This window comes from Diabrotica undecimpunctata, chromosome 5 (assembly GCF_040954645.1).
Source record: "Diabrotica undecimpunctata isolate CICGRU chromosome 5, icDiaUnde3, whole genome shotgun sequence".
In the NCBI taxonomy this organism is placed as follows: Eukaryota; Metazoa; Arthropoda; class Insecta; order Coleoptera; family Chrysomelidae; genus Diabrotica; species Diabrotica undecimpunctata.
Genome location: NC_092807.1, coordinates 150,411,485 through 150,437,410, shown reverse-complemented (window position 1 = coordinate 150,437,410; position 25,926 = coordinate 150,411,485). Strand labels below are relative to the sequence as shown.

At 32.7% G+C, this 25,926-nt stretch overlaps 1 protein-coding gene across 2 annotated transcripts in view; it reads right to left on the bottom strand.

The window, feature by feature from the left end:
- AkhR (Adipokinetic hormone receptor) overlaps nt 1–25,926 on the bottom strand; it is a 365,860-nt gene that overhangs the window by 95,693 nt on the left and 244,241 nt on the right. For both annotated transcript variants that reach the window (XM_072533002.1, XM_072533003.1), the window contains exon 6: nt 23,961–24,087. In XM_072533002.1, the coding sequence (XP_072389103.1) occupies nt 23,961–24,087 (127 nt within the window). The remainder of the gene's footprint in view (nt 1–23,960; nt 24,088–25,926) is intronic.

Genomic DNA, 25,926 nt, shown 5'->3' with positions numbered 1-25,926 from the left:
TCTTGCTAAGTGCCCTGCCCAATTCCACTTAGCATCGTAGTTCTTTCGATGACGTCTTGAACTCCTGATCTTTGCCTGATTTGTTGGTTTATTATGTGGTCTTGAAGGCTCACGTTCAGCATTGCACGTTCCATGGCTCGTTGTGTAAATCTGAGTTTATTCGCAGATTTTTACGTGAGTTTTAAAGTTTCTGCTCCATAAATTTGTACAGGCAAAACACATTCGTTATAAACCTTTCGCTTTAGACACATGGGAATTGAACTTTTTAGAATATGGCTTAATTTGCCAAATGCTGCCCATGTCAGGCCTATTCGCCTCTGTATTTCATGTGTTTGATTGTCTCTGCTTATTTTGATCTCGTGTCCCAGATGTTTGTAAATGTCTGTTTGTTGTATGGTATTATTGTCTACAGTTATATTTTCACTCATTACGAGATTTGTCATAAGTTTAGTTTTCTCAAAGTTTATCTTTAATCCTGCTCTTTCAGACAGAATTTTAAGCAAATGTATTATGGATACTGTATCCTGTAAGTTATCTGCGATTAGTACAACATCATCTGCAAACCTTAGATGATTTAATCTTTCTCCATCTATATTGATGCCGATATCTTACCATTGAGTGTTCTTAAATATTGACTCTAGAGCTGCCGTGACCAATTTTGGTGAAATATTGTCTCCTTGTCTAACTCCTCCTCGTCTAATAACTATATAATAGGACAAATAAAAATATATAACAAATTCAGGCGTTTAATTGTTAATTTATTATTCTTTTTTGACGTGACAACGTCTTAAATTAGGTTGTGGCTCGGAGTCATTCATGAAAAAGTGTAACGCCCGCTCACGTCTGTTACAGTGAGTCACCGAACGAGAGAGAGGCCGCCGGACCGGCGAATGCCTTGCGTCTCTCTCCCACTCAAACATGATCGGTCCGCTGCGCGCGCAGCACTAGAGAATTAGGCGCGTTGAATCGGTGCGTGCTTCCGTGCTTGTGTCTCTGTCTTTCTCGAGCGTTCTTGGCGTTCAAGATACATTACAGCAGAAACACTTCCTTTCATTTCATATTTCTCCTATCATCGTCCTATCCTCAACAAAATCACTCAAATAGAAATTAGTTAAGTTTAAGTTTACATGTATAATGTTTTAGTAAACAAAATATATTTCTATAGTTAAAATTTGTGCAATTCTTATTTTCATTCAATTCCTTGTTCCTATTGTGCAATTTAATAATATTCATATCAATAAATATTCTACCGAGAAAAAGACGTTGTCACGTAAAATCTTCACCCGTAAAACTGACTTTACAGGCAACCGATTTTTTTAAGAGTTATGATAATTATGATAAATAAGCAATATTTTAAATAATATATAATCACAAAACGTAATTAATATTATTTTGTAGAACCAACATACCGTAATAATAACCGTAATAAAAAGTTCATCAAAATATGTCAAAATTAGTCACAAATAAATAATTGAGATAGTATGAAGTAACTGTTAAAAACATACAAGATAAGATTGAGGATTACCTAAGCTCTGAAGTCAAAATGGGCGGGGTTTCTAAAAATCTGTCCAAACATTTCTAATTTTTGTGTTTATGTCCTATTAAACTTAAAAATATTGGATTTTTTAATTGTTTTAAAGAATAAATAAGGACTTCTGGGTATGAACATCATTCTGTGCGATTGGTATTATTTGTCCTTTGGGAATTTTCCTTGATTCTGCGACACCCAATAAACATTTAGACTGTATAGTGAAGTCGTTTTACCCTGTCGTATTTCGGATTGACGCCCGAAAAATAATTTATGACTCTAGTTACAGCCACTCTGTTATGCTTTCCCTTTTCTACCTGCTTTGTGGTACCGAACCTCCTACTGGTTAGCTTGAGGAATAATCAGCGCTACCAAAACAATTTTTTTATAAATCGTGAAAAACCGCAAATTGAATGCATTGTGATGACAATTTCAGAACGGACCTTGCAAAGAGTTCGCAAAATAAGTGAGGAGGAATTAAGTAAGGAAAATAAAAGCAAAAGCAAAAGAACATGTTACAAGAAAGACACTTATACAAAAAATAAAGGACAGAGAACTTTGTGATATGGGTTTGACCAGTTTATCAAAAGTATTCAAAGCTATGGGTTTTAGATACAAAAAAACCAATAATCGTAAAGTGTTGTGCGAGCTGTCCAATGTTGTTGGAAAAAGGTGGAAATTTATAAGAAAATATTTAAAAAACAAGAATTTCGAATTTGCCAGACAATTTGTGTTTCTTGACGAAACATGGATTTTTGCGAAAGGAAATAATACCAAATCATCCTGGCAAGATGATTCTACCAAATGCTATTCGAGTACTAGTGCGAGTAATGGCAGAAGATGTTATATTGCATGCAAGAAATACGGAAGGTTTTATACCCAATGCTAGTCTTATATTTTCTTCGACTTCGGAAATATGGACGCCGATATTTTTGAACATTGGTTTGAGGAAAAATTATTAAAGAATCTGGAAAATTCGTCATTAATAGTTCTAGACAATGCTTCGTATCACACTAGAGAGGCTAAAAAAGTGTGATACGAAGTGAAAGACTTAAGAAAGTGGCTGTCGGAGAAAAATATAGAACACGAACATTTAGTTTTAAAAGCTGAATTATTAAATAAGTGCAAAGAACACATTACTAAAAAAAAATTTGTCGTTGACCAAATGGCACTAAAATATGGTCATGAGGTCCTAAGACTACCACCATATCACTGCCACTACAATCCAATTGAATTGGTGTGGGGCATCACTAAAAACTACTATGATAAACATGCATGTAAGACCACCGACGAAGCCAGCGTTTTACAACTCTGTCAAGATGCACTAAACCAAGTCAATGAGGAACAATGGCGGAAATGTATTGAGCATACCGAAAAAAAAATTTTAGAGTCATATGAAATAGAACAAGTTATTGATGAAGTAAGACCTTTAATTATTCGTAATGATGAAGATTCAGATGAATCGGATAGCGAGTCAAATAGTGATGATCCCTGTCCATAGATTAAGACGTAGATAGAAAAATTAACATAACAGGGTACCAACCACCAAAAAAAAAACAAAAAAAAAATAAAACAAAAACCGCATGCAGGAGAGAGCCGGAGGCACGTCGCACGACGCACCAAAAAAATTAGATTAGCAAGTAAGGTAGATTAACGACATGACTGGACGAATGACTGGGTATTAGACGACGGATGAAAGGATTCGATGCTTGCTCGCTCTTGACTGCACTTGGTGCAGAAAAGGGAAAGCAAGTATCGGCACACACAACCATCATTAGATCGCCGAACAATTGCTTTGGCCGGTAGTGATAAAGCCAAATGGGCTAACCTACCACTTAAATGTAAATACAGGGAAATCTCCCATTGCCTGACGGGGGATACCGCGAAATAGTCGAGACCTGGCTCCAAAGACCAGGGGGCGGAGGAAAGCCGGGGCTGGTTGTACCGCAGGAGGACAACCTACTTCGGTGGGTTTGGGAAGGTGTGTGTGGGAAGTCGGAATTAGTCTTTGTTTTATATAGATATATATCTTTATAGATATATTTATAAAATATATAAAAATAAAAATATAATACAAAATTTTGAACACCCACTATTAACATTGGCAAATTTTTTTAGGCTTAAATAAAAATAGAGTTTAGTACTCGCTGAAAAAAAATTTTTGTTTTTTCAGCAATAATATTAACCACAATATTAATTTTTAAAGTTGCATGTGTAATATGAAAAATTTTTCAAAAACTTTAAATATCTTAAAAACAGCTATTTTTTCGAGAATGGTATCCCAATAAAAATCGATCCAGAATTTTACGTAGATTCCAAAAAAAAATAACAAAAAGCACAGTTTCTATTTAAAATAAAAAATTTAATGGCGACTTCCGGTACAACCGGAAGAGCTAGACGAATGCAAATATTTAAAAAATAAAGAATGCTTTGCATAACCCATTATTCCAAGTTTGCAGAAACCACTGACGAGCAGAACTTTGAAAACTTTTAACCAACATGTTGCGTGAATGACCCTGTATATTTCATACTCAATGTTTATCAATTTACATTATGATATTCAATTATTATAAAACATAATACAAAGTTATTTTATTAAAAAAATCCCTAATGTCGTATTATCAAATTAAGAAAACCGTACAATTTTAATTTGAGAACCGCTGACTACCTGAGGCAAATCTGAACAGACACTTTTATTACTTATGCGACAGGCTAAAACGATCCTACTTTACTAGAAAATCCAATAAATATGTAGAAAAATGTGAATCTAAAAGTTAGTAGTACAGAAATAAAGTTTTACAAAACTTACAAATTAAAAGAGTAAATATTTATGTTTAATTTTAAATCTTAACTCATTCAAAGTAGACTTTAAACAGAGTAATCTTACCGCATTAATTTATACTTTCTTAACAAAACTTACTTGAGTTTAAAAACAAAGTGTTTTCTCCATTAAGTACGAATCACGAAACTTTTGGTGACTTAAATGAACAAATTTTACACTTTATCTAATTTTGTATACAAAAAGCTCAGGCTTAAGTTATTGTGCTCCATAATTTCTATATTTTGGCTTTTAATTTATTTGACCTAGAAAGATATTCTTTAAAAATAAATTAAATATTGTAATATTAACATTTTTATTACAAAAATAGATTAATTTTAATATACCATGTGACACAACTGTGAGTATACAAATGTTTTTTTTATTATAACTAATAAATTAACAATCAGAATACAACAATGTATTCTATAAGTTAATGTGATGAGTTTAGGTCCTGTCCCTTGGTTCTGGCGTGATGTGGTCCCAGTGAGAGAATCACGGGTCCATGTTACTGGTCTGTTGGCCAACGTCGCTTTAGTCTTCTGATAACTCGATGTTGAGGTATTGCGGAAATTAATGGATTGGAGTGTGTGTTTACTTTTTGAATGTATTTAATTTCTTTTGCTGTTATACTTCTTTCACTGTTGAGATATTGAGATCCTCATAGATTCTTTGGTTGGTTACGTACCAGGGTGCATTAACAATTGCTCTTAAGATTTTTGATTGACATCTTTCCATAATAGCAATATTAAATTTACTACTACAGCCTCACAGCTCTATGCCATTATGTCCATATTGGTTTGATAACTGTTTTATAAATTAGAGTTTTATTATTTATTGACAGATTGGAGTCTTTTCCAATTAACCAATTGATTTCTTTTTGTCTTAGTTGTATTTGTTTTCTTTTTTTGGTGATGTGTTCTTTCCAATACAGGGTTTGGTCCAGGTGTAGCCCTAGGCATTTGGTTGTTTTGGTCCTGGATATTTCCTCATTGTTGATATATATTGGTGGTGGTGTTTCTCGTCGTAAAGTGAAAGTTACGTGGGTTGACTTGTTTTCATTTATTTTTATTTTCCATTGTTTTAGCCAGTTTTCAAGCTCATACAAATAGTCTTGAAGTTGTTGTGTAGCTATGTTAATGTGTTTGTGGCTTGTAAGTGCTACTGTGTCATCTGCAAATGTGCCAATTGTTACGTTATGTGAAGTTGGTAGATCAGACGTATATAATATATATAATAAAGGTCCTAGGACACTGCCCTATAAAATTACGCCTTAATGGGATGTATTTTTTATATTTCTCCATTTACTTTTGTTCTAAACTGTCGGTTTTCCAAGTATGATGTAAGTATTCGAAAGAATGGTGGTAATATTTGTTTAATTTTATAAAGAAGTCCTTAATGCTAAACCTTATTAAAAGCTTGACTTTCATTTAGTGATACCATTGGGCAATATTCCTTTTCTTCTAATGTTTAATTGATTTTATGGGTTATTCGGTGGCATTGCTGGATAGTTAAGTGTTCTCGTCGAAATTCAAACTGATAATTTGGTATCCAATCTGCGCCTGTAAAGTCTGGATCTATTCTTTTTATTAAAAGTTTCTCTAGTAATTTGGAGATTGTTGATAACAGACTGATAAGTCGATAGGATGAGACTTCACTTGAATCCTTTCCTGGCTTTGGAAATAAAAGTATTTCTGCAATTTTTAGATTGTTAGGCCAATAATTACATCTTAATATTGCGTTAAATATATAAATATGTAAGGATTACTATACCCTTTTTTGGCAATTCTTTTAGCAATTTTGGTGTTATTAGGTCAATTCCTGGTGACTGTTTGATATTCAGTCTTAAGATTTCTTCTTTAAGTTCTTTGGGTGTTGTTAATTTTATTGGATTTACTGATGGTTGTTCTCGGTTTAAATAATTAATAATTTCTTGATCTTCTTCATTGTTGTGCGGTTGGAATACTGTTGCTAAATGTTTAGCAAATAATTCTGATTTTGCTTTATCGCTTCTTGCCCAATTGGTTCTGTGTGTCTGTAGTTTTTCTTACTGGTGCCGATATTGCTTGAGGTTTTAAGGATGGTTTGATTGGTTTCCATATTGAATGGTCGTATCTATTAAGTTGTATTACATAATTTTTGACTGACTCTTCTCTTGCAATTTTTAGTTGTGTTTTTAATTTATTGGTTAAGCGATTGTAAAACGTTTTATCCGCTGGGTTCCGACTTTATTGCTATTTGGCTCTTGCTCTTCTTTTTTCAGTAATTAGCTGTTTAATTTCTAGTGGAATATTTATTCTATTCTCGATTTTATTTTTATCTGCATCGTTTGGTGTCGCTTCTTTTGCAGCGTTTTGCAATAATGTCATAAAGTTGTTTGTAGCTGCTTCTCTTTCTGAAGGGCTTGTTAGTCTTACATTTAGTTTAATGTTTTTATCCAGTATTTTTCGGTAAAGGTTCCAATCTGTTCTAGGTCCATGCAGTTTTGGAGTAGGTTGTTTGTTAATAACGCAGGTGCTAATTGTTGCAATAATTGGTGAATGATCTGAAGATAGATCATAACTTGGAACTATGTCCATAAATGTTCAATTGATTGTTTGATCAAGATTGCTGTACCTCCATGGCCTGTCTTGTCTGGGTGGTTAGTATGGCACGTTAGATAATGAGGTATTTTAAAATACTATTTGTCTGTAAAATGTGTCTCACTTATTAATAATATATCTATAAAATTTTGTTGTAGAAATATTATCACCTCGTCCTTATGATTCAGCAGGCCGTTGGCGTTCCATTCAGCTATTCGTAGAAAGAATTTTATTTGCATACGAGATTACTTAGCATCTTTATTACCATGCTGTTTTGTTGCAAGATTTGATTAAACATGGCTTTGAATTCTTTTAAAAACTTCATTAGAATAGTGTTTGAATCTTGGTTATCTAAAGGAGCAACAGGAGGTTATCTATTACTCGCTGCATTAGCATAGCTTACATTTGGTCTTACTGTATTGGGTATAAAGTTTCTGTTACGTGCTTGCGACATATTTTGGTGATGACGATATGTAGTTTGTGTTATATTTTTATTTCGATTTAAATTACGATAATATTCGCATCCTTTATAGTTAGCTGGGTGATCTCCTCCACATAAAATGTAGCTGGTGTGTTCTTATTCTTTTTACAGCTGTTTGTATTGTGCTGCCCTCCACATTTCACACAGACATATGGTCTATTGCAATATGTTTTTGAATGGCCATATAATTGACATCTCATACATTGGATGATATTTTTGTTTGTTATGGGTGGTTGAATTTGTATATTTTAGTGTCGTTATTTCTGAATTTTATAAATATTTTGTTTATTGTCCGATAGTTCAGGTCAACAAAAAACATATTTACCGGCTCTTTTGTAATCCTATGTTTAGCATTAATGATGTTTCTTACCTTGTGACCCAGCTTTGTCAGTTCTTCTTTGATATCTTCTGTTGCATGTGAATAGTGAAGGTATTTAATTACGACTCTATAGGCCCTTTCTTCCTTTGGTTGATGGTTGTGATGAATAATGTTGTTCTCTCTCTCTCATATATCTTAATAATTTTCTGTATATTTCTGGATCGCTACAAATTATTTTGACTGTATTATTTGCCATAGTCCTGGTTTCGTATTGTTCAGCTTCAGCTATTTCTGTAAATTTTTTCCTCATTTCTGGGAAGTCGCTTACACCGTAAACAAATATTGGTGGTGATTTAAGTTTGCTTGGCACTGTTTCATTTTGATTGGTTTTATTTTCTTGGGTATCCGTTAGGGTATTATATTTGTTCGATAGTGTAATGGTATCATCTTCTTTGTCTGTTTGATCTGATTTTTCTGCGTTTTGTAGTTTTAACTACTTGCCATAAGTTTGTTGATGACACATTTGCACTTTCTGGTTCGTCATCGCTTGTTGATGACATTCTATAGTATTGCTGGCTATTTCCGTTATTTATATTGCTGTTGTGTGGCGCATTTTGTTGATTTATATATTGTTCTTGATTGGGCGGAAATATCATATTCGTCGAAGAATTGGTGGTTGGTTGATTTATTTGCATATTGTACATACCTGGTGTTTGTGATGAGATTTGTGGATAACCCTGTATACTGTTGATTTGTGATTGACCCTGTGTGTTGTTTAAAATCTGAATTTGTGGGTAACAATTCATTTGGTTTAATGGATACTGGATTGGTAATGGCTGGCTGTTTACATTTTGCATTTGTTGGCTAACTATGTAGTTGTCGAATCCTGGTCCATTCCTCGTTGGAAACGTTATAAATAAATTACTGAATATTATATATATATATATATATAATATATATAATATAATATATATATATATATATATATATATATACATATATATATATATATATATATATATATATATATATCCTCTAAAATAACAGCTGAACAGGTAGATGAAAAAGGGGGGTTGAGGTTAATTGGGTATACAGCTGATTAAAAGCCAAGTGTACTCTGTTTAACAATTCATTATATTTCGCCAATTTTTATTGGCATCATCAGATGAGAGCTACAATTATTTAAAACATGGTAAAATACAATTTAATAATAGTTTGTTGTTTATATACTTACTTAATTGAGGTTAATGGCAGTGCGATTTATTTTAATACCATCAAGTAAAAATGTTTTTGTTGGAATAATGTTAATTGTAGTTGATGTTGATTACAAATTAAAATATAGGAAACAAATACAATTTAAATTAAAAATAAAACAGACATAACATTTAGTTCGGTAAATGTCATTAAGGTTAAGTACTAGAACTATCAAATATCGAATGTTATTAATTGATATATATATATATATATATATATATATATATATATGCAAAAGAAACATTTTTATTCTCGAAAGAGAAAGAGAGAAAATGTATCTTCTGTCTCTCTTTTACTTATATCTTACATATATAATGATTTCACCGATTCACTCCAGTGCAAATTTACGTCGACATTCCACTACGAGGTGTCGAACGAGTAACATCGTTTTATATTTTGTCGTGCTTACTAAAACATAGTGCAAAAACAGTGAACATAAGTGTACCTTCAACTACAAATAAATGTATGTATAATTCACTCATTACTAGTTGAGGTTTGTTTTTGTTTCAACTGATTAAAATCACAAAAGAAAAAAATTTAAACAGGATTGCCTTAGAACCGGCAATCTATTTTTATTTTAAAATGAATAAAAAGCTGAAACTTTACCATAACACATAGAAGCTAAATTATAATTTCAACTAAAAACGCAATTGCTTTTGACTACATGAGCAGTGGCGTACCAAATACCAAAACAGTAAATATGTCTCAAACACAAAACCAAGTTTTATCCTATGTATCAGTAGCGAAAACAATTCCACGGCCAACTTTCCCAAGCAAACATCAAGCCATTGTGATGCATGCCGAAGAAAATCTGAAATTGTACGATTACGTTAAAGCTATAGGTGATATAATAGGCCCTAAACAAGTCTCCTTTGCATCTAGGATATCAAACAATCGCATTTGTATCTATCTTTCTAATACTAATCTTGTTGACCAGCTCATAGATTCACATCCTATAATACAGATAGGAGATGTTTCTTTAAATATCCGAAGACTTATTTCCTCTGCTAAAAGAATAATTATATCTAATGTATCTCCGTTCTTACCACATGACATAGTTGAAAATAGCATTAAAAATCTTGGACTTCGCATCGCATCTCCTATATCCTATTTAAGAGCAGGCATTCCTGGGGACGAATATTCACACGTATTAAGTTTCAGACGCCAAGTTTACGTATACCCTCCCTCCGAAGATTTTGAATTACAAACATCAGTACTTATTTCCTTTGAAGGGAATGAACACAGAATCTTCCTTTCTACAGATAAAGTACATTGTTTTATCTGTAAACAAACAGGACATATAGCCTCCAACTGTCCAAATCCTCCAACAGACAATACACTCCCAACCGAATATATACCAACAAGCCCCAACTCATCCGTAAAAATTTCATCTCCCTCTACACATAATGCCAAAGAGCCACAAATCGAAAATAAAGACTCCAACACTGAAACTCAATCCAACACTGAAACACAATCAGACCAAATCGACATAACACAAATATCTCAAAAACGAGGACACTCTGAAATAGAAACTCCTAGTGAACTAACAAGCCCTGAAATTCCTGAGAAAGAAGCTCAACCATTGTTAGATATGCTTCCTCCTCTATCAGCTTCCCCCAAAAAAGGTCTCAAAGCTAAGAAAAAAAAGCACAAACCTGATACTCCAACAGAATTAGTATTAACCGAAACCACCAAGAGAACAATCCAAGAAGCATACAAAAAGAACCCACAAACCTTTAAAATACCCATAGACAATTTCTTTTTCTTCCTTGAAAATAGTTTTGGACATTCTGACCCTTATTCGGAAGCGAAAAAGCTCACGGATGATGTAAAAAGTCTACTTTTAAACCTGCATACTATATATCCAAATCTTTCAACTAGAATCCTCTGAAGCCACAAGTTTATCAGACCCAATTTCATCAAGCGATCTAACTGACGATGAGTGCCTTTCCGATCGATCCCAAAGGTCGCAGCACTGAAAAATCCCCCCTTCTAATATTCTTCTCATTCAATTTAATCCAGTGGAATTGTGATGGGTTTTACCCCCATCTAGAAAATCTCCAACTGCTTGTTGCTGATACTTCACCCGATTTCATTTGTTTGCAAGAAACCAATTTCTCTAAAAACCATAATCCATACCTTAAAAATTACGTTGGCTACCACTTTATACGAACATCACACGCACGAGCTAGTGGTGGAAGCTCCATATTTATTTCTACAGATATGTTCCATCAAGAATTTCCCTTAACAACAACTCTAGAAGCCGTTGCCGTTACTGTTTGGTGTCCAAATAAAATCGTAATTTGCAACGTATATATTCCTCCCTATTATACCCTAACAGCTCTCGAAATTACAAATCTAACTAACCAACTTCCTGAACCATTTATCTTAGTTGGAGATTTTAATGCACATAGCACTATGTGGGGCTCCAGTAATACTTTCGGTAGAGGCAAAATGATTGAAAATATCATAATCAATTCCAACCTTAATTTTCTAAACACTGGAAGCAGCACATACTTTCATATTCAAACAGGTACTCTCTCTTCCATTGATTTAAGCATATGTAATCCAGAATTATCTACTCATCTTACATGGAAAACACTGGAAAGTCTCTACGGCAGTAACCATTTTCCTATTTTAATTTCTAACAATGATAACTCACAAAGACAAAGCCAAATTAAGTGGAAAATTGCTCACGCTGACTGGGATCTATTTAACTTAATTGTCAAGGAACAAACAAATGAAATCTCCTTTACGAATTCTGCTGATGAAGATCTTAACATGTTGATTAATTGTATTATAACTTCTGCTGAAAAATGCATCGGTAAATACTACTTTGATCCCTCCAAAAAATATGTTCCGTGGTGGAATGAATCATGTAAACTAGCTATAAAAGATTGTAAAAAAGCATTAAACCGATATCGTAAAACTAGAAACCAAGCGGACCTAATAAATCTTAGAAAACTAAGAGCTAAATCTAAGCGAATTGTTAAAGAAAGCAAAAAGAACTCATGGAACAAATACATCAGTAGCATAACTTCCGACACACCTTCTAGTCAAATATGGACTAAAATAAAACAGATGAAAGGTAGATATACAACATACAAAATTCCAGCCATTATAGAAAATAACAATGTCATAACTGATGACCAGCAGATTGTAAACACACTTGCCAAATACTATTTAAATAAATCTAAACTTGATAACAACTGTACTGGACCAACAAACATAAAAAATAAAGGTGTTGTACGTCCAAATTCCAATGATCATCCTGTCAATCTCCCACTAACAATCGACGAATTAGTCGAAGCTGTTAACTCCCTAAAGATCAGTGCTGCAGGGCCGGATGGCATTCCATCGATATTCCTAAAAAATCTACATGAAGATACCCTAATAAAGTTACTAGAATTCTACAACAACATATGGCTAGGTAACCAATTTCCAACACTTTGGCGACAAGCTATAACAATTCCACTCAAGAAAAATGATACTTCTGCCAATACAACTATGTCATTTAGACCCATCTCATTAACGTGCACACTTTGCAAACTCCTGGAAAAAATTGTCAACAAACGCTTACTTTGGTATCTTGAAAAACATAATATTATCAATACCGCTCAATCAGGATTTCGTCCAAATCGTTGCACGATCGATAATCTTATCACTCTTCAATCCGATATCATAGAAGCATTCTCTAATAGAAACGACCTTATAACTGTCTCACTCGATATAGAAAGTGCTTTTGACACAGCATCAAGGCCGGCAATTCTAGAAAAACTTAAAGAGTCTAATTTATCTGGAAACATATATCTATTTGTTGAGAATTTTTTAACTAACAGAAGTTTCAAAGTTTCTGCAAATGGTAAAATGTCTCCCTCATATATCCTGGAGACAGGAGTACCTCAAGGATCAATCCTCAGCACAACCTTATTTTTACTGCTTCTTAACGACCTTAGTTCCTTAGTACAACCCCCTGTCAAACATAATATCTATGCGGATGATCTAGTTATTTACTGCTCGGGTAAAGTAACAAGCTCCACTAGCACTCTTTTGCAAAATACTATTGATAACATTTCTCACTGGTCTAACAACATTGGTTTTAGCTTCTCGCCTACAAAGTCTAAAGTGATTAACTTTAGCAAAAAATATAAACAAACTCTTCCACTCATAAAATTAAAAGAGCATCCACTACAAGTAGTTGAAAATCACAAATTTTTAGGGGTAATTTTCGACAAAAAATTAACATGGAAGAGACATATAGAAAAAACTAAAGCCAGTGCCTCAAAAAATATAAATCTCTTAAAATCACTAGCCAATCGACAATGGGGAGCCGAAGAAGAAGTTCTATTAAGTTTATACAGAGCCCTAATAAGATCTAAGTTAGACTATGGATCGATATTATATATGTCTGCCCCTAAAACTTATTTAAAATCACTAGATACAATTCAAAACACTTCATTAAGAATATGCCTTGGAGCCTTCAGATCTAGCCCTACAGAAAGCATATATGTCGAATCGTGTGAACCCCCTCTAAATATTAGAAGACAACGTCTACTAAACTCCTATTTTGCTAAGGTCTCTGCAAACCCAAATAATATATCATTCCAACTTATTAAAAATTTTCAATTAACAGGAGCACACAGTAGAGCTACTGCCAATTCATCACTACAGTTTCTATCCCCACTCTTAGAAAATTTTGACCTAAATCTTACCACCCCCATTAATCAGCCCAATACTCCACCTTGGCTAAAAATATTACCTGACTTTAACGTAAATTTGTGCAGATATAAGAAAATGGAAACCTCCACGATACTCATGAAACAAACTTTTAATGACATAATTAATAGAGGCAAGTTTGATAACATAATATTCACAGATGCATCTAAAGACGAAGAAAGTGTCGGATGTGCCGTTACTTCCACAAATAACAGACTAGCAATGTATAGACTACCCAAGATTACCAGTATATTCACAGCAGAACTCTACGCCATACTTAAAGCTCTGGAGGTTCCAATGCAGGGTACCAAAAACTTAGCAATCTGTACAGATTCATTATCATCCATAAATTCCATTAGAAAAATCTACACATCAAATCCGTTAGTTAATGAGATCCACGAAAGATGTACAGCACTTGCTAAATCCAACACTTCGGTTTCGATGATATGGAATCCTTCACATGTTGGTATTAAAGGAAATGAGAATGCTGACCACGCAGCAAATGAAGCACGTTGCTCTGACCTTACAGATGAAAAATGCCAAGTGTTTCAAGATATAATAATTGAAATTAAAAAGTTATCTACCTCAATGTGGCAAAATCAATGGAACAGGTGCACTACCCAACTAAAGTCCATCCAACCAAACATTTTAGGACCTAGAATTTTTTCTACGGAAAGAAAATCGAAGACCATCATTAGAAGGCTTAGAATTGGGCACACCCGGCTAACCCACGGATATCTGATGGTTCCAGAAGAACCTCCAAACTGCCAATATTGCAACTCCCGTCTAAGTGTACACCATATACTTGTGGAATGTAACCAGTACGCAGCAGCACGGATCAAACATGGTATCCACGGAAGTTTATGTGATATTTTAAATTCCAAAAACAATATGTCTAATGTGATAGAGTTCCTTAAAAACTGTAAATTATATCACCTGTTGTAATTGTATCACCTATCTATATTTTAATTTTGTATTCATCTGCTAGTTTTGTATTTTCTTTTTTTTTAGATATCAATGTAACTTAATTTATTGTTTTCTGTAATACAGTTCCTCGTGTCAATGGCCACAGCAGCCGAGACATGTATTTTGAAATAAAAAAAAAAAAAAAAAAATTTACGTCGAGCGCGCGTATAGAAGTATAACTTCAAAAATCTAAAAATTAACCATATAAGTAATAATTAAATTTATAAATATGTATCAATTTATGTAAACTTAATGTATTTGATTTGTGTGTCTAAATACTAATAATCTAAAAGTATATAAAAATCTTTTTTTCTATGTATTATTTAGGTATTATATTTATTTTAAGTCTGCCAGTAAAACAAAATATCGACAAACGGCAGATATCGTATAGGAGAATATGAAGACAAAATAATGATGAAATATTAAAATCACCGTAAGTCGTATCGATTTTGTACTTGTTTGCCGCTTGTATTGTTATCATAAATGGTATCTAATTGCTTTCATGAAATCAAACCTGAGGTCAACGTGGCTTTAGAAACAATTTAGTTTCGTCAGATTTATCCACTGATAAAATAAACTACGTATGTAAATTATAATATGAATTTTACAGTTTTGGGTGAATGTTTGGTTTTGCTTATTGATTTTCAAAATTATTACACGAATTACAAACAGCGTACTAACAGTGTACTAACATACGCGTATATTATAATACATATTTCATTACTGCGGAAAATCATATTTAACTCATACTCTGTTATACTTCACATACAAGAGAACCCTCCCTAAAATACAGGTGCTAAGAAGGTTAGCTCTGATTCTCACTCAGATACTAACAATATTCCTCTTTTAAATCTCTTTTGTATTGTAGCATTTTAAAATTCTTTGGTATATATTGAAATCCCCTCGTGTATGTATTTTAAATTCCTCTTTGCGTCACAGAGTTGATATAAAAACATTTTGAGTTTGTTTCAAATAAACATCCATCTAGATCGCTGGGAGAAGCTGGCAAAATTTGTGAGAAAACGTGAATACACTCAAAGTAATGTGTCTGTTAAAGTAAGACTAATCACTGTTTTTGTTGTATGCTGTGTCTGATCTCAGATATTTGTTAAATGGCGTGTACAACAAATTTAAAATATAACCACGATGGTTCCACTTTTTTAAGAAGCCTTTTAAAAAGCCTTTTTAAGAAGCTTTTTAAGAATCAAATGTAAAAATTGCTTACAAAAGCACTGTAGTTGTGAGATCTTTGTACAAGTCATTAAAAGACAAAGTACCAACCTTAGATAAAAGTGATGTTGTATACAACCTTAGTTGTTTATATAGGGAGGTCCTATATATAATTGGGAGGTCACACCTCCCAAAAAGCTTCCGGGCATTTAAATCTTCACAAGAGTGACTTTAGGTTACACCCTGATACATTTTCCCTAGCCACACATGCTAACACAACAGGAAACTCTTTTAATTCTTTGAATGTAAAAAGACTATCCACATAGAGTAATCAAAAGATGGCATTCATTTTTAAAGAGCTAGAAACCATTAATAAAAAGGCAGATAACAACAACTTAACCAACTTATACTCATTACTGGTAAAGATATGAACTATATATATATATATATATATATATATATATATATATATATATATATATATATATATATATATATATATATATATATATATTCTATATACAAACAACACATAGTTTATTAGGGCTGCAGTCAGTAGGTTTGGCCAGGATGTTATAGAAACACTCTTTTGACTTTTGGTCGTCGGAATTCTTTTATTCCTTCTTCAAGACACTGTAATTAGAAGAATGTGTAAACATTTACACCATATCACACATTGTCATTGCAACTTACTAGTCGTTGAGATTATTTGTGTAAAACCATGACACTCAACATTAAAAACACACATATAAAATATAACATGTAAAATAATGGACAAAATACATTTTAAAATTTAGTTGGATAGTTAAAATTCTCTTAGTGACATCTTTTAATTGTGTGTTTTGACTGATCCATAGAGAACAGAAAAAAAAAACAAAAATAGTATTCTCTTGTAGTATAGATCTCAACTTTTTTTTTACAAGAGAACTCCTATCCTACAGGGCTTTTGAATAAACTCATTTTTGGTTCTCCTTTTCCTTTGCAATTTTCTGTCAACCAAAATTTTCATAATAACGAGGTGAATGAGGTCCAACAACTGACACAGACATTAACACAGAACACATCAGGGCTACCACAATCTAAAATAACTTATGGTTGCCTACCCTATATTCTAGTTCTCACACCTAAGCTAATGAACATTTTCAAAAATGTTAGTAGCTTAAAAATTGCAACTAAGAATGTGAAAACGGTATCGAAGTTGTACACAAAGACAAAGGATCCTTTCACAATACAGGAGTCATCGAATGTTGTTTATTCTATACCGCGTGTCAATTGTAAAAACGTGTATATCGGAGAATCATCTCGTAAGTTTCAAAGTAGAGTAATATCACATCGCAGCGAGATAAAAACGAAAAAGATAAACGCATGTGCGCTCACAGAATATGCATTAACTTTAAAACATGAATTTAATTTCAAAGATTCCTGTATTTTGGCAAAGGAAAAAAAACATTTAAAACGTGTTTTCTTGGAAAGTGTTTCATAAAATCCAATACGTCTTGTATAAATAAAAAGTCAGACATAGATAAATTGAGCAACATTTATTGTTACTTACTGACAAAACATCAAAAATAAAATAAAGATTTACTTTTACATATACACACCATAATACACTTGCATACAAAACATGTTGCATACTATCAAGACAGGTTAAATATACTACTTCCATTAATATAATACCAAGAACTCCTAATTACTTTTTAATCATACTATTTTTGTTTTATTTTCTGTTCTCTATGGATCAGCCAAAACACACCATTAAAAGATGTCACTCACAGAGTTTTAACTATCCAACTAAATTTTAAAATGTATTTTGTCCATTATTTTACATGTTATATTTTATATGTGTGTTTTTAATGTTGAGTGTCATAGTTTTACAAAAATAATCTCAACGACTAGTAAATTGTAATGACAATTTGAGATATGTTGTAAATATTTACACTTTCTTCTAATAACAGTGTCTTGAAGAAGGAATAAAAGAATTCCGAAAGCTCGACCAAAAGTCAAAAGAGTGTTTCTATAATATCCCGGCCAAACCTACTGACTGCAGCCCTAATAAACTGTGTTGTTTGTTTATATCGACAGTCAATAATATCGAGTATTTCTTGTATATATACACGTCATATACACATTAATGTCGTTAATGACCCTGGTTGGTGTGGTTGCGATAAATTTTCATTTTACCAATTTTGCACCTTAATTTATTACAATTATCAAATTAAAATTATTATTACATAATTTTCAATCAGTGACGCTGTTAAAAATGTTTAAAACATGAAATAAAAATCCAACTAAATTTACATAAAAGCCTATTATGATTTACTTTACCAAGGAGTTAAAGTGAAGTGATGGAATATTTGAATAATTTTGATCAGCAAAGCCAGCCCTGCGTTATTCTAGTAAGTAATAAAATTCCTGTTTCATCCATCTATTATTCAAATGAGGGTTGGAATAAGCGAAGATTTTGTACGATCAGCAAGTTGAGATTGACAAGGTAATATGTATTTTTTGTTAAGACCTGCCGAATAACTATGCTGTTGGTTGTAATAGAATTAGAACTTTGAGAGAAGCCAATTTAAACAAAAACGTGTTAATTTTATCTGAAATAAAGTAAATTTTAAAATGGACTGTGTTAATGTTTAATATTGTTTTAAAAATTAGTATTAGTAAGTGAAACTCTTTATATATATATACATTTATGCCACATTTACATGTGTACAAGTAAATTGAGCAAGTACATAAATCAAGTCACTTAATTGAAGAGCAGCTTTCTCAAGTAGGTGTCTACACACATTTCAGTAAAACTGTTTAATAGTTTATTTTATAATTGCGAAAAGTGAATTACGTGCTTGCCAAAGGTGTATTCTGTAAGTCTGTAGATAATTGTTTGAAGAATTATTTGACGAAATTGTAAGTCATAATAGCAAAAACGTGTCTGGATTAGAAAATGGCTATCTAGTAAAGAAAATCTTCAGCGCTTCAGCTACGTTTCTAAAATAACTTGCTTCTGACGATCAGACCAAGTGCCGCAATTCTATGAGAATCTCTAGACAAAGTTTCAACAGTTGTTGGACAAAATTAGTTCTCTTATTACTAAAAAAGAAACGGCAATGAGAGCTGGTATGCCTGCAAAAGTAGGGGAGACTGGTGTTAATTGTAATAGTTGTCGTTTGCAACAATAGTGATATTTGCGCCATCTTTTGAAATAAATCAAAACGCACTAATATGCATAGACGGTTATCTACCTCACTTCACCGACTGTAGTTTCAGAGTTAGCTAACCTATTGCCCAAGTTCCAGGCACATGTTTGTATTTCATCATAAAAGTACATTTTAGTTGCGTCACAAATTGTCGATTCTGCCATTCAAAACTCAACTTGAAAGTATTTTAAGGTAAGGCCAATCTTTTTTAACATCTTCAATTTCGTTTACTGTAGCACACCTTTTCTACGAAGGGCTTAATGTATACAAAAATCATCTTTCTTATTTATAGGTTAACCTGGTGTCGATTGTAACACACACTGCGGTGTCGTTTGTAACATGTTCCAATTGACACCTATTATATTCTTTTTTAATAGAGTTCTTTATTTTACTAGATCGACGAAAAATGGTGAAGCCAAGGCCAAGAAAAACGGAAAGGGGGTTAACGCCAAAAGTTATTTATGAAGCAGCTAGGAAAGTAATAGATACTAACCAATCTATTAGAAAAACGGCTAAAGATTATGGTATGTGTCACGTTTCTTTATATCGATATGTTAAATCGTTACGTGAAAACTCACAACCTCGGGTTGGATACAATCCTCACAACAGAGTATTTAATGATGAAATGGAGTTACAGCTTGCTAAATACTGCGAAACTACTGTGGATTAGTATTTCGGACTTACCACAAAAGATTAACGCAAGTTAGCTTTTTAATTTACAAAGTGTAATAGACTGTCCTACCCAGAAAAATGGAATACGACTGAACATGCAAGTGAAGACTGGCTTATTGCTTTTATGCCACGAAATCCAAATTTAAGTCTTTGTACTCCTTAAGCTACTAGCCTTTCACAAGCCATGAATTTTAATAGAGAAAATGTAAACAAATTTTTTAATAAATTGTCAACTGTTTTAGACAGATATAATTTTGAGCCTTACAATATATATATATATATATATATATATATATATATATATATATATATATATATATATATATATATATATATATATAACATTGACGAGACGGATGTTTCGACCGTTCAGAAGGGGAAGGAACTAGGCAAGTAGGATCCATATGATCCCAGGAACGTGGAATTCTAATAACACTATGTGTGGCCATTAATGCAGTGGGAAATACCGTACCCCCAATGTTCGTCTTTCCACGATTACGTTTTCAAGACCACTTTATAAGAGATGGACCAGTTGGGTGTATAGGAACTGGAAATAAGCCTGGATGGATGCAAGATAATAAATTTCTCGTTTTTGTGAAACATTTTGTTAAACACGTAAATCCAAGTGAAGCTAATAAAGTGCTTTTATTGCTAGACAACCACTCGTCTCATATTTCGATATATCTGATAGAATTTTGCAGAGCTTATTTCATTACTCTACTTTCGTTTCCGCCGAAAACTTCACATAGGCTTCAACCTTTAAATCGTGGGGTATATGGTCCATTTAAGAAATATTTTAATAATGCTGGTGATCAGTGGATAAAAAATAATCCTGGAAAAAGAATGACTATATACGATTTGCCTTTAATTGAAAGAACATCACTTCGTTTGGCCACTACGCCCGTCAATGTTCTTGCTGGTTTCTCCTGCACTGGTATTTGGCCTTCGAGAGATTTTCAATGATAGTGATTTTAATGCATCAACTGTAACTGATAGACCTCTATATAAAGAAAGCATAGAAAATATATAATAAATTAAATTGATTAAAAAGTCAAACCTCTTGTATGTGTTAGTTGTTGTTGATTGTAAATGATTAAAATTTTATGTCAAATAATAATACATTGCATCAACTGTACTAAATAAAAATAAATCTAAAAAAGTTTAAAATGAAGGTTGGCGTTGACCGTTTGAAGTTTCTTGATATTTTATACCCATTGTCATTATTGTCATTATCAATTGTTATTTATGTGTACAAGAATACATATTTCTTCTGTCATATCTACGTTAAGTACATTGTGTTAGTTTAGTTTTGGTAGAGCTTTTGTTACTTTCGTTCAAAATGCCACATCAGTTTTCGACCACAGAATATGCAAACATAATATTTGTTTATGGATTCTGTAATGGGAATGGTAGGGCTGCTAGTAGAGAATATCGCAGGAGATTTCTTAATTGTCGAACTCCCAGTCATCCAACATTTGGGTCAGTTTTTAATTATTTTCGAGAAAATGGCACTTTTCCTAGTGGAACAACAGAGCAACATGTAGATGAAGCGCAGGAAGATGACATTAGGGACGCCGTTACTATGAACCCTACAATAAGCACTAGACAAGTAAGTCGAGAACTTAATATTACTCAATCAAAAGTAAGTAGAGTCTTACAAAAAAATAATCTATACCCATATCACATTCAAATGGTTCAGCGACTACATGCTGGAGATGAGATCGATAGGTTGGAATTTTGTAGATGGATTAACAATAATCGACCAACGCTATACAGGGCACTATTTACAGATGAAGCCCAATTTACCAGAGACGGGATAAATAATTCACGAAATTCACATGTGTGGGCAGAAGGAAATCCCCATGCTATTCGAGAACGTCGTTCTCAGTTAAGGTTTTCGGTTAACGTGTGGATTGGTGTCATAAATAACCAATTAGTAGGTTCTCACTTTTTTGATGGTCCTTTAACAGGGCAGGTCTATTTGAACTTTCTACAAAATATTTTGCCGAATTTGCTTGCCAACGCAAACGTTGCTATCATATATTTTCAGCATGATGGGGCACCCCCACACTTTTTACTGGCAGTGAGACAACATCTTAATAATGTTTATGGCAACAGGTGGATAGAACGTGCAGGTCCTATTTCGTGGCCTTCAAGATCCCCTGATTTCAATTTCGTTGATTACCATATTTGGGGACGATTGAAGCAACCAGTTTACGCAGTGAATATTAATAACCGACAACAATTAATTGATAGAATTATAAATTGTTGTAATACTATTAGAAACGATCCCCAGAGTATCCGTAATTCAATACGTCAATTAACAATTCGGCAACAAAAATGTGTACAGGCTGCAGGGTTCCATTTCGAAAATCTATTTTGAATTATTTTTATTTTGTTACCATTATTGTATCTTTTTCAGTTCTAATTTATGGGTTTATCATAACTATGTAAATATTTTTAGTTTTTTTTTTAAATTGTTCTTCGTTATTGTTAGTAGTTACTGTTTTTTGTTGTGCAGTGACTCAGTTTATCATTCCAATTAAAATATTTGAAATTTATAACATTTGTTTAAATTAATTACCTTATAATTTGATACTTCATTATGGTTGTTCTATTTTTGGTAAGATTTGATCGTTCACTAAAAATTTAATAAAAGTGCGACAACATTGTCGCATATGTCGTTTTCATTGGCTATTTATGTAGTTTGAAAATCACTTATTGCATTTTAAAAAAATATATATACAGGGTGTAATATTTAATACGAATCCCTAAATTAATTTTTCCAAAGCCAGTCCTGGAATTTTTAGTTTAGCTAATACCAGTCGAATGCTTAATAGTAGTGTACTGTATCATGCAAAAATTAAGAAAATCAAATGAGCCGTATAAACACTACAGTAAAATGAAATAAATGGTCAATTAGACAAATCACCCTGTTAATTAATAAAGAAGAGGAGTTGACATTTTTTAGTGGCCACATGATATGCTCCCTGAGGGACTCTACATATGGTAGAAGTATGTAAAGTTCCTCATGACCCTGTATTATTTTCCCAGAAAACAGTAAATAAACAAAACTGAACACAACACGTAAGAGTATACGGAGTGTACTATTCAGACTGAAAGATACCTACGTTTGCTGAGGTGACAACACGTCATAGAACGCTGTTTGCAAGTTAGCAGTCACATAGCAATTTTTGAAAGTGGATTTCTAAATAAGATAGTGATTTTGGACAAGTATTATGTTTTCTGCTTCGTCTTATTCAGAATATAACCAGTTTTGATGGAGTATAATAATAATGACACGTTCATTTCAATAATGTCTTGTAACGATGCTCTGATCGTTTAACAGTTCGAACCGTGGGAGTGTCAATATTTGCGCATCCACTTCTACAACGTGACAGCGAAGTGGGAATCAGAACGGCTATTTAAGGCGTGTGAATAGCGGAATTAGACAGTCTTGTAGCTAGCGCTCTAGGCTCCCTGACTCGCCGGTGTAGTGAACCTGCGAGCCATTCTGGACAGAGACAGTTTCGTATTGAGGATCATACTCTATCCTTAACCAAGCGGAACCCATCGGTACTGTGTATTGAACATTACCGTGGATCTGCACAGAGCCAAGCCGGACAGAGAGATTTCCGTATTGAGGATCGTACTCTGTCCTTAGCCAAGCGGAACCCATCGGTATTTGTGTATTGAACATTACCGTGGGTCTGCTATTTCATTTCTTCATTAGTAATAATTAGTTTCTTTTCTTTTATAGACGTTTGCCGGGGAATTCATTCATCGCGGGACCCAGACGGAAACGTAGAATTCATTTTATTTTTGTTTTATAAGTATACAACGTAGAATTCCTTTTTTAGTTTTTATTTATTGTATATATATACTTAATAGATTTATTTTTATTTCAAACCTGTGTTTTACTGAGTCTGTCGCCCCGAAAGAGCTACCCATCACAGTCTACACATCGGCGCCATTAAAAGAAAATATATATTTTTTAAGGTGGTTTGCAAGTGGACTACTCAATTGATTGTAAGTAAGTCTTATTCCTATTTCTTTTTACCTATATTATCTTAATATTGTTTTTCATATATTGAAACAGTGGTCTAATTTTAAATTTTTGGGACAAACTTTATAATAGTCTATCTATTCTAGATAGTTTTATATTTTTTATACCATTAATTTTCTTTTAAAGTCATGTAGTTTTAAACACAATAAACTTTTAAAGTACCATATTTTGATAAAATCTTTTCTACTCACCAAATGGTCATAACTTGATAGGGCGTCCAGCAAATAAAAAACACAAAGACGATGATGATGGTCATTTTCAGTGTTCGAATTTTCGCTTTATCAAGAAAGGGAAGACTCGACCTTGTCACACTGTCAGCTGGAAAAAAGAAAAGCTTTATAGAAAAGATCAATCAAAAGAATTGTTCTTTTTATCTACTCGAGTTTTAATTTAGAGCAAAATGTAATTTGTTACACTTGCTAGTCGTTTATAAGGGTCTACTTTTTATTTGGATTGAAATTATTTCTCTAATACAAGTGGTTATGTATTTTTTTGCAAAAATATTTTTAAGGTATATTGAATTATTTTTTAACGTTCTAAAACTACTTGTGGTCGTGTCTAATTTAAATATAATGTTTATATGGGATTAACCTTTAAATGCTTAAGGGAGAGTAAAAATGTCCACCTATCTGCTATTTTTACTTTGTAAAGCAGACCTCTGTGCCAGACTTTGTCAAACGCTTGCGAGATGTCTAAAAATATCGCATTGCAGTATTTTATTTTCTTCAATACTTTTTAATATTTCATATATCATTTGATGGACTTGTTGGTAGTGGAGTGATTTTCCCGATAACCTAACTGATATTTTGGAAGTAATGTTAGGAATTCATGATCTGCGTATATCCTTTGTAGCAGCAATCTCTTAAAAACTTTGCTTACGGTAGGGAGTAGGCTGATGGGTCGATAAGATGTTACTTAATAGGGCTCTTTTCCTCGCTTGAGGATTATAATGACTTCAGCAAATTTCCATATTTTTGGAAAGTATGATAAGTTTAGGATGCAATTAAATATAACTGTTAGCAAAGTAATGGTCTTGCAAGGAAGTTGTTCTAGTAGGTGCCGAGATTAAATCATAACCTGGGGCCTTATGAGAGTTGAGTTTGTTTATTTTTTTCTTTACTTCTATAGGAGTAAAACTTTTAATTTTGACAGACATTTGACATGCTACGCTAATTATTCTTCTACTTCTTCTATTTTTAGTTGATTGTTTTTTAATCACTTAATAACACTGATACGTAAATCGTCCGTTAAACTAACATTTTAAACGTCCACAAGCAAAGTTTTTGACAGAATATAAAAAAAAATAACAACTTTAAAATATATAAGAAGTTTTGTTTACTGTAAGTGCCTCTAATACTAGTTGTTGTTATTGATAAATAATAAAATTTCATATTAATAGGCGTAGGTTCAACCTACATGAATACATTTTATACACAAACATGATACAGAATGATAAATTATGTTTAACTTGTTGTCTACTATGTTAATTTATGTTAAATTTGTAGGTAGCAAAAATATCAGTGCGTCTTTACCTGTAATATTAGACACTCCGAAAACTAGATAAACTAGATAATGCGCACAGTTGACATATCAACATTGTATGTTAAAGATCTATTTATACCCTACAAACCGCTCTAAGGAAATTCAAAGATTTATAAGCGGTTCGTTGATTCTTTCCACCTGCAAATATTTTATATTACAGTGAAGGTGTTACAATTATGGTGTACGCTGAAAAAGAACATTCTAGCAGGCATATATTTTTTGTTTTTTCTCATTTTTTTAAATAAGAATAATTAGATTTTGATTGATATTTTGTTTTTTTTTTATTTTATTTATCCGAATCAAGCACTGGGGTTATTAGCGGTAGGTTTATGATACAAATAGAGAAAATAAGGTACATTTTAAAAGTCACGACTTACAACAATATGGTACAATGTACATGTATGTACAAGTAACAAAAATTAAATCAAAATTTATTATAGTGTTTACAGTAATTTAAAAAAGACAGAACTTCATTGAATTTTGTAACCAGTGCTTCCTTCAGACTGTTGGGTATCTTGAATATGGCCTTGGCTGAGGTGTACTCTGGACATTCTATTATTATATGGTTGACTGTGAAAGGTGTTTTGCATCTTTGGCACATTGGTAGTGGTTCTT